A 9,883-nucleotide genomic window follows, 5' to 3' on the forward strand; every position below is an offset into this window, starting at 1 on the left:
TATTTAATTATCACTATAAAAGATTGACTCTAAGAGTCATCACACAAGCAACAAAATTGTATGCAAGTATACTGTGATTTGAAAAACATAAGATGTATGAAGAAAAGTGATATAAAGATGTATATAATTGATTGGAGAAACCTAAGATATATAATTTGTAACTTTGAAATAAAGAGACAATTGATTTGAGAAAGATAAGATGTAAGATTCAAAATATACAAATGATTGAAGGAATATAAGATATACAATTCAAAATATTATATAATATATACAGTTGATTTCAGTAGAAACATGATGTAGGATAACAAATATTGATATAAAAACATATGCTCCTTTCTTAGAATATGAGGTGTAATCATATTGATACAGAGACATTTACAATTGAATTGACAAAAAATACAAAATGACAATTTAATGTTATCTACAATCGATTAGAGACACAATCTTTGAAATACCCAATTAATTATATATACACAGTTGACCGGAAAATCAGAGGATGAACAGATGACCGGAAAAATCACAGGATGATGATGGATTACAAAACTCTTTATCAATCTACTTGTGATGATGGATTACAAAACGTGGATTAGTTCTGACCTGTATTTCCTGCTGTACAATCTAAATACAAGCAATTACAAATGATGCAGGGACGCTTGCTGCATACGGTAGCTCAGAATTCCATTGTACAGAGCAATTCTGTTGGCCGGAATCTTGTGCCCCGTTTTCTCAATTGACTGCTCTGAATTCATAATCTTCGCCGGAATCTTCCTCTCCCGAGGCTCCGCCATGTCTACAGCAAAATGAACCTTCTTCTTCTTCCTTTTATTCCTCTTCTCTGACAACCATACAATAAATTGATCAGAAAACAAATAAAAAATTACAGAGATTTGTTCTAGAGAGGAGGAATAAATGGAAACAAAAGCTACCTGTGGAAAGACATGAACGCGTGGGTGAGTTATAATTTGTGGGTTTGATGAGCTTTTGGCGGCCTATAATCACAATCACAACTACGGCCGTCAGCAATCCCATTCCTGTGCATTTGCCCACCATTATTGAGTTTCTTCCCCTTGTCAAGATCTCACTTTTATATGATTTCAATCGACTTCAATGCAAGAACAGAGGATGATCTATGATCAATCCAGACAAAACATAAAAAGAAACTTCAGAATTGAAAACAGAGCTTGGGGATTATGCGATTCAGGGCATTTTCACCGTCCAAGAATTACATTTTTTATTTCAACATATCCTATGTTGTGATCCCCAAGAAAAGAAATCCAAGAGTTATTGGAATTATTGACCGTTCTTTTCAATGTTTGGTGGTCATCGATGATGTCATGTGCCAGCAGCTTCCTCGACCTGTCAATGGCGGTCCTACTCTTTGCATTGGTGGGATTAAAATAATTGTCAAGAGTCACCGACGTTTTTATGTTTGCAGGGCAGGTGGAAGAATTCGTGGATAGATTTGTGGGCAATTTTGTCACGCCACAAAATTCATTAGATGCACGTGAGCATTGGGTTTGTCTAGAAAACGCCCATGAAAGAGCACTTGTCCTCTGCTTAGGAAAGGAAACCCCCATGAACGAGCCCCTGTTGTGTTTGGTTTATGAAAGGTCCGTGAAAGAGCACTTGTTAGGTTAGCATTCGTGTAAGGTCCATGAGAGAGCACTTGTTAGGTTAGCATTCGTGTAAGGTCCATGAAAGAGCACTTGTTAGGTTAGCATTTGCACACATGGTGCAACCTCTAACATGAGTTCTATTGGAAGGTGTTAGAAGATAGTAGAGATGGTATCTCAAGTATTTTATGGTGTTTTAGACCATTTAAGTTTGCTGAGATGTTAATATGTTTTAGAGAGTTATTTGGGGTGAATCTTTGGATCTTTCTTTTAAATGAGTTCTATTAGAATAGTGTTAGATGAAAGAAGAAATAGTATCTTGAAGTATTTTATGGTGTTTTAGGCTATTTAAGTTTATTAAGAAGTCAAAATATTTTGGACTCTTATTTAGAGGTGGATCTTTCTTCATAAATGAAGATTCTTATAGATCAATTGAATATTAAACTGTATTGTCTTTAGCATGAAATAAATTGATAAAAGTAGTTTAAAAAGGTATAGAAAAAGAGTTTTTGTATTTTGTATAATTGGAATAAAGGAAACTAATAGTTCACTAATTTTTGGAATGTAGAACTAATAATGACATTTGGATTAACTTTATCAATGATATTCTAAAGATACTTATTTAGAAATCGATGAGTGCTCAAAAGTGGAAACTCTCATAGCTAAATTGAGGATTAACTCGTATCATCTTCTATGTGAAACATATAGATGCAAATGGCTAAAAGAGGTAGAAAGAGAGAGCTTGTGTCTTTTGCATCATTCAAATAGTAAGAAAAAACACTTATTTTTGGGATGCAAAACATTTAAAGCCATTTGTGTTAACTTTACCAATGATCAACTAGAGGGACTCATTGAGAAGTCAATATTTCGTCAAGATTGAATATTATCATAACTTAAAGATGATTAACTTGTATTGTCTTTTATGTGAAACAAGTAGATGAAAATGACCAAAACAGGTATAGAAAGAGAGAGTTTGTGTTTCTTCCATAGTTTGAATAGTGACAACATAATTACAATAACATTAGTGTTAACTACATAAGTAGTTTGCCAATGATCTTTTGGAGAGACTTGTCTAGAGGTCAATATCTCTTTGACAAAGCATAGATTCCTATAACTCACTTAGAATTAAATAAAAATGTCCTGAATGTGAAATAGAAAGATGAAAATCATGAATTGGTGTATCTAGAAAGAGAGAGTTTATCTCTTTTAGACAATTGGAACAATGGAATTGATTAACACTTTCTTTTTTAATATAAAGCTTTCAATGACATTTGTGTCACCTATATGAGTAATTTTCCAATCATGTTTTAAATAGAATTATCTAGACGTCAATATCTCTTTTAGAGAATAAAGGATTCCCATAAAGCACTTCAGGATTTATGTGTATTGTCTTTAGTGTGAGATAGATAGATGAAAATGTCTAAAATGGGTATAGAAAGGGAAAGCTAATGTCTTTTGCATAGTTGAAATTGTGGAATCAATTGTCATTGTTTTCAAAATACACAAAGCCTACGATGACATTTGGATCAACTACATAAGAAATTTAACAATGATGTCATGTCAACGTGTGTGCAATATGGAGATAGTTAAGTGAATGAGAGAGTTCATTATAGAATTAAATATTAGCAAAAATTAACTTTGGAAAATAAGACAAAAAATAATGTCTAGTGTCCAATAGGCTAGTTTTGGTCTTTTGAAAATTAAAAATCCTCTTCTTTATTTCTATCTTACTCTTTTTCTATTTCAAGCTTAAAATTGATATCATATTTACTATTTTATTTCATTTTTAATACTAAGAATTACCAACATTTTTTCTTGTTTAGTGGTAAAATGGAAGCACTTTAACAGGTTGTAGACTTCCACTTTACAAGGTACTAAGTCATTCATATATGTGTGTGTGTGTGTGTGTGTGTGTGTGTGTGTGTGTGTGTGTGTGTGTGTGATGAAAAGAGGGAAATTTTCAAGTATGATTTCACTTATTATCCAAATTTGATTAGCTAGGACCCAAAGGAAGAGGGGTGCTAATGCTAAATTTTGGGTTGTAAAGAGGTATGCAATACAAAGAAATACACTCTCTTAGTCCCTTAATAGGATAATGCGAATGTGAAATTGAACTAATTGCATAAGAAATGTAAATCTAGATGCTATGTGAATACAATCATCCCAATTAAGATTCAAATATAGGGTAAAGATATGAAATGAAATAAAATGTAAAAGAATCACCTTAAAATGCATAGAGGAAGATTTCTTTATGCTCAATAACTTTCAGATCTAAAACTTTTATAAACTTTAGTCAATGAATCTCAAAATGAAACTACAAAAGGAACAAAACCTGGAGATCTCCCTGGAATCCAAGACTGGAGGACTAGGTCGACATGGAACGAAATCCTACAATCAAGTTTACATAGTTCACAGCTCCAAAACTTTTGACTCCAAAAAGCTTGCGAATTGTAGGTTCCATATCTATAAATTTTTTCACTCCCAACCTTCAAATCAACACATAAAAGAAATGTCTAGGGATTTAGTTTAGTGAGGGATTTTCTTGGTAAAGCCCTAGGTTAATGAATTATTTGCTAATCAGAAACACAGATGTAAATGACTATAAAGAACAAGATAAATGTTAGGATTCACCTTGCATGTGTGTATGTAATATATTGGTAATGTAGATCTTGAATTAGGAATGTAGGATATCTCAACACTTTGCAATGGATCTATCATAACTCCATCATGGTGCCATGGATATGGATATACATCAATGAAGAGGATGAATTCTTCAATGTGGATCTCCTCCCTTTATGGAGAACAATATGCTAGATCTTGAAGAGGAAATGGTCACAAATGATTCTCTAATGCTAGATATAATCTCTTTTTTGAATGCTTGAAAAATGATTGAATACTTGAACTCCTTGGATGAAAAAGGATAAATATCTTCACTAGAGAGAAAAGCTTGGGAATGAGATACTTGACATATGAGTTAAATATGAAATGAAGCCTCCAAGTCTCCTTATATATGATTTTTTGGGTGGTAAAACAATACAGGTCCATTAGATAAGAATCATAAACTAATTAAAACCCTAAGGACCTTTAGGCCTTGAGATCCAAAACTACTAGGGACTAGGTTGACCTAGGTCAACCTAGTTCAGGACTATGTTGCCATGGGAGGACTAGGTCAACCTAGTCAAGGAGGATAGATCCTAGGTGCCATAGAGAGCCAAGGTAGATGTCATAGATATTAGGTGGAAAGGTAGAAGAGAGAAGGGGAAAATATGAAAAAGAAGAGTCAGCATGAGCATATCCATGGTTTGAAGAGGGAATCATGAAGGGGAGGGAGCTCAATGGTCTTTAAAGGTAAGTGCATCCATTTTAAGACAATACATTAAGCCCCCACTTTAGCAGGAGTGTGAGTTTCCTCAAACTCATGGTAAGGTATATCAAGAGAAAAAAAGTAGATCTTTTTATGACTAAGGAGGAAAGAAATCATCAAGCCCCCAATATAGTTGAGTTGTATCACATCTAGAGTAAAAAAAGAGAGACAAACACTACAAAACAAAGGGGTATAGTTGCTTTCTCAATAAGGTTTGTGTGTGTTATTATGAACCACACAAGGAAAAGGAACCAAGAAAGAACCAAGGGTAAAGGTATTTGCAAAAGGGGATGGCATTGAATAGTCTATAAAGTATGTGTGGCATGCTAGTTAACCCATCAGAGATGAACCAGATGGTCTAGAAAGTGTGTTTGGTATGCTAGTCAATCCATCAAGGATTCAAATTCAAGGGAACTCCATGTCCCAAAAGGAAGAATTGAAAGGAAATCCATGTATAAGGATGTGTGTGTCCTTATGGGATCAAGATCAGACTTCCCAGACTATTAGTAGTCAAAAGAAGGGTAGAAGACAAGGATTGGGCCTCCCAAACTGTCAGAGTTTAGAGAGAGATCCAAAAAGAGACCAAGCCCCTAGGAACTGTCCCAAGTTCTTGGAAGATAGAAAGGAAAAAGAAAAAAGAGAGAGGATAAAAGGCATGAAATAAAAATGCATAGATTTGGTTACACCTTAGAAATCATACCAAGGACTAAGGTTGAAGTACTTGAAGCTATACACAAAATCCATTAATTGTATCCTATGGAAAAGGATGAGTGGAGTGTATTACCCCATGCTAAAGTGATTTCAAATTCTTTAATGGGAGCAATAACTTTAATGGAAGTGTACGTGCATCCACAAAATAACATTTCCACTATGAGATGCCCCCAAGAGAAGACACATATCAAGGGAAATGGTCACAACAAAAGTTATAGCACAAAAGGGATCCGCTAACTAAGGGGTCAATAAGATCATATGATAATATGTAATATTATGTCAAGTGTGATACTATCATCATTCCCCAGAGGAAGTATAACTACAACATAATGGAGGAAAATACACAAAAGAGATATATAAAGAAGAAACTTTTGGGCCAATAACATGGAGACCAAAATGAATCAGTGCTACCATATCATAAGTAACCAAGAAGACAAGACAAGACCACTTGTATGAATAATAGAACATGCAAAACATAACATAGAATGACATATAGAAGAAGAGAGATACAAATAGAACAATTTAGACATTAGAGTGATCATTTTATCCCCTTGCTCTCAACAAAGCAAAAAGGATAATCTAAAGCAATAAAAAAAGAAAATAGATGCACAACATGGGAGAAACACAACACAAGAACACTAAAAGATTCCAATATAGATGGAGTTCATGTCAAGCATTCCACGTGCACCCCACTCCCCATCTCAACCCAAAATTCTAGGGGAAGGATGGTAATTCACAAGAGGAAACATATCCATAATAGTAGGAATCACAATGAGTTCTAAGCAAGGACTTTGAGAGTCACCATGCTCATTACTAGAAGTGATTTTAAGATACCTATAAAATATGTTAGTTAAATCATTATCTAAAATAATTAAATCATCATCACTATTATCATCTAAATTACATTCTATATCTAGATTAACATGATCTATAATACAAACAAAATCATCACATTTATCCAAATGCATAGTTTTACCTTGTCAAACCTCCTCCAAGGATGCACATAGGGTTTGATCAAAGGAAGGTCAAGATTGAGATGAAAATGTAAGCTGAGAATAAAGAGAATGCATTGGAGCTTTAGATTTATCTTGATGGTTCTTATGACATTGATGAGCATGTTGAATATGAACTATTTTATGAGAGATAGCAAAAGGATTAGGATCAACTACCATAAGTTCAATAGAAGGAACATCAATGCATTGAGACGCAATAATAGAAGGAATAAATGAAGTAAGAAAGATAGATTGAGGTAAATAACCCTTAGGAATACTGATCTCCATAATCTTAGCTACTTTATGTTGTTGATAGTTTTTATAAAGATGATTAGGATGAGTAGGTTGTTTTTCAAGACAGGGTGGTGAATAAAAATCAATCTCAACACAATCTCTAGGACGTGATGATTTATAAAGAGAATGGTTAATAGTAATAATGAATCCATCACAAGGAAATTTAAGGTATTTATGAATAGGAGAAGAAATAGTTTGCATGGCAAAAAATGGACTATCAAGTTTAACTTGAAATTGATAAGAAGTAGGAATAACCAAAAAGGTTAAAAAAATAGTTTCCTTTAAAATGGTAATAGATAAAGTGATAGAACCTTGATATCTATTAAGAAAACCATTACAAGTTTGAATCCATAAAATACATGAGTTGAATCACAAGTATGTCTATGCAACCCTTGATTAAAAAGGCATTCTTTTGTGATAGCATTCACATCAGAGGAAGGATCAATGAAAATACTATGAAAAGGAATATGAGACACTCTAGCAGCAATGTAAAAAGGACTATTAGGTTCCTTAACCATATCACATTGACTAAAGCTAATATTAGGTGGTTTTTTCTTAGGATCAGGTGGAGAAGAAATTAGAGGTTGGTAATCTAATGCAACATGATTCACTTCTTTTATCTTCTCATCATAAGAAATATGGTAATCAAAAGAAGAATGTTGATTAATGAAATTCACTAAGTGTGAAGGCAAAGGATTATTGTAAATTTGAAATTTATAATTATGTGGTGCAACATACTTATTTGTATGATTAACTGACACAGGAAAATGAGTGAATAACTAGGGCCAAAGGCTCACCCAGCTATCCAAACCACCCTGCAAGAGTTAACAAAATGGAAGCAAACACAAGGAACAACAACCAAAGGAGGAAGAAGAGAGAAATACTTTTATTGATTCATCAAAACATCTTCATACATGCCTAGCTATAAGGCCTTCTGGATTACAACCAATTACAAAGACATTCACATTCAAGATCCAACTACAAATTTGCACTTTCAGTTCTACTCTATAATCTACTCCAAAATACTTACCTAACTCTAAGCCTAAAAACTCTATATATACTTGTCAAAATGGCTTACAAATCATTTTAGAACATTACATAAGAGGAAGGCCAACCCAACAATGGTCTAGACACATCCCAAGAAAAGATCTTGACATAAATGTCACAATCAAAATAAATCACTCAAGTCGGCTCATAGAAATCATGTCCAAATATTGACACTTAGAATAAATAGGAAAACTTGACACATGAAGGGTCACTCAACATACATTAGGTAACTCGACACATGAAGAGTCACTCGGCATACACTAGGTAACTCAGCATCAACCAAGTGCTACAGTAACTTAGCACCAACTAAGTGCTATAGTGACTTGACACCAACTAAGTGCTGCAGTAACTCAGCACCAACTAAGTGCTACAGTAACTCGACACCAACTAAGTGCTGCAATAACTCAGCACCAACTAAGTGCTACAGTAACTCGGCACCAACTAAGTGCTACAGTAACTTGGCACTAGCTAGAGCTATAGTAACTTAGCATCAACATGTAGAATAAACAATAATGAGCATGGTAACAAGGAAATCAAGGATACTCCTGAATCATTAACTTGAGCATCTACACAAATAGCCTTAGAATCGATAAGTTCTTGAATAGAATTCTTCAAACCATAACACTTTTGAGTATCATGATGTCATTATGATGATATTGACAAAAAACATTAGAATCAAAAGACGCAGGTAGAGGTTTACTAGTATAAATAGGATGAATAAGAGGAAGACTAAAATCACAAGCATGAATCAACTTAACCATCACCTTAGAAAAAAACTTAGATAAGTCAATATATTGATGATTAGGATGAAACAAAGAGGAAAAAGTAGTTTTAGCTCGAGATGTAGTAGCCACTTGATCACCATATTTAAGTGGAGATTTGATTTATATAAAGTTTTTTGATGTAGAGAACTTGTTTGAATGTTTGGTGGCATCGCTCTTATCACTAGAAATATGATCCATCGGAGTAGAGATATCAAGTTGACTCACTTATGATTGGAAATGTTGAAGCACTACACATAGGTTTGAAAATGAGGTGTACTCAAAAAATAGAATCTTATCCCTGTCTTTTTTGTAAATTATATATAAAAATGTGTTGAGTATCATGATCAGGCACATGATAAGAAATTTGAGCATACAAATGTTTAAATATACCAATAAATTGAGTAACTTTCTCTTTAACATTGGACTTACAATGCATTAAATAAGTTAAAGAAACTTGTGGACCAATATTGTTCAAAAACTATTGAATGAAAGAAATAGAAAGATTTTAAAAATAATCAATAGAATAAAGAAGTATAGAGATATACAATTGCAAGGCTCTATCCCTAAAGGAGCATGGAAACAACTTAGCCACAAACCTATAGTCATGAGAGAAATCACTACATATAGTTTGGAAAGTTTTAACATGAATCATGAGATTTCCCTTACCATTATGAGTCTCAAAATGAGGTATCTCAACATGTTGTAGAATAATAGAACAAAGAATATCTAAGGAAAGGGGATTCACCACTTCACATGTAGGAATATTGTACTTAGATTGGGTTAAATGAGAAATTTGTTGTAGTAGTGCAGAGCTGGTTTGAACCAAGGTAGTAATAGTAGGATGAGAGGAAGCACTAGTAACCATAGGTGTACTAGAGGGATTACGAAAGGTATAGGATGTAGAAGGAATATGTAAATATGCCAGTGTAGGTTGATAAGGAATGGGTAAAGGGTTCAAATAAGTATAAGGAATCACATTATACAAAGGCAATGAAGAAGGAACATAAGTAGGAGGAACACTCATGGGAAGTGAAAGAATAGGAAGACTAATAGTTAAAGAAGTGGAAACTTGTGTAGAAGTAGTCATAAGAGGCATAG

The 9,883-nt window shown here is 33.7% G+C and overlaps 1 protein-coding gene across 1 annotated transcript; it reads right to left on the reverse strand.

Annotated features, from left to right (window-relative positions):
* Window positions 1-311: 311 nt before the first annotated feature.
* LOC149552802 (uncharacterized) lies at window positions 312-1,262 on the reverse strand. The gene is made up of 2 exons (XM_089789814.1): window positions 927-1,262; window positions 312-835 (listed from the first exon to the last, which is right to left on the reverse strand). The coding sequence occupies exons 1-2, from the start codon at window positions 1,048-1,050 to the stop codon at window positions 633-635; spliced, it is 327 nt and encodes a 108-aa protein (XP_089645940.1). The 5' UTR covers window positions 1,051-1,262; the 3' UTR covers window positions 312-632.
* Between the last annotated feature and the right edge of the window lie 8,621 nt (window positions 1,263-9,883).

Source organism: Cupressus sempervirens, chromosome 6 (genome assembly GCF_028749045.1).
Source record: "Cupressus sempervirens isolate cs-2001-9-10 chromosome 6, ASM2874904v1, whole genome shotgun sequence".
NCBI lineage: Eukaryota > Viridiplantae > Streptophyta > Pinopsida > Cupressales > Cupressaceae > Cupressus > Cupressus sempervirens.

What these genes read in the sequence shown, in the direction of transcription:
- LOC149552802 (XM_089789814.1), bottom strand. Translation starts at nt 1,050, where the DNA reads ATGGTGGGCAAATGCACAGGAATGGGATTGCTGACGGCCGTAGTTGTG. An exon ending in GCGTTCATGTCTTTCCACAG is followed by an intron (nt 836 to 926) that starts GTAGCTTTTGTT and finishes TATGGTTGTCAG; the next exon opens with AGAAGAGGAATAAAAGGAAG.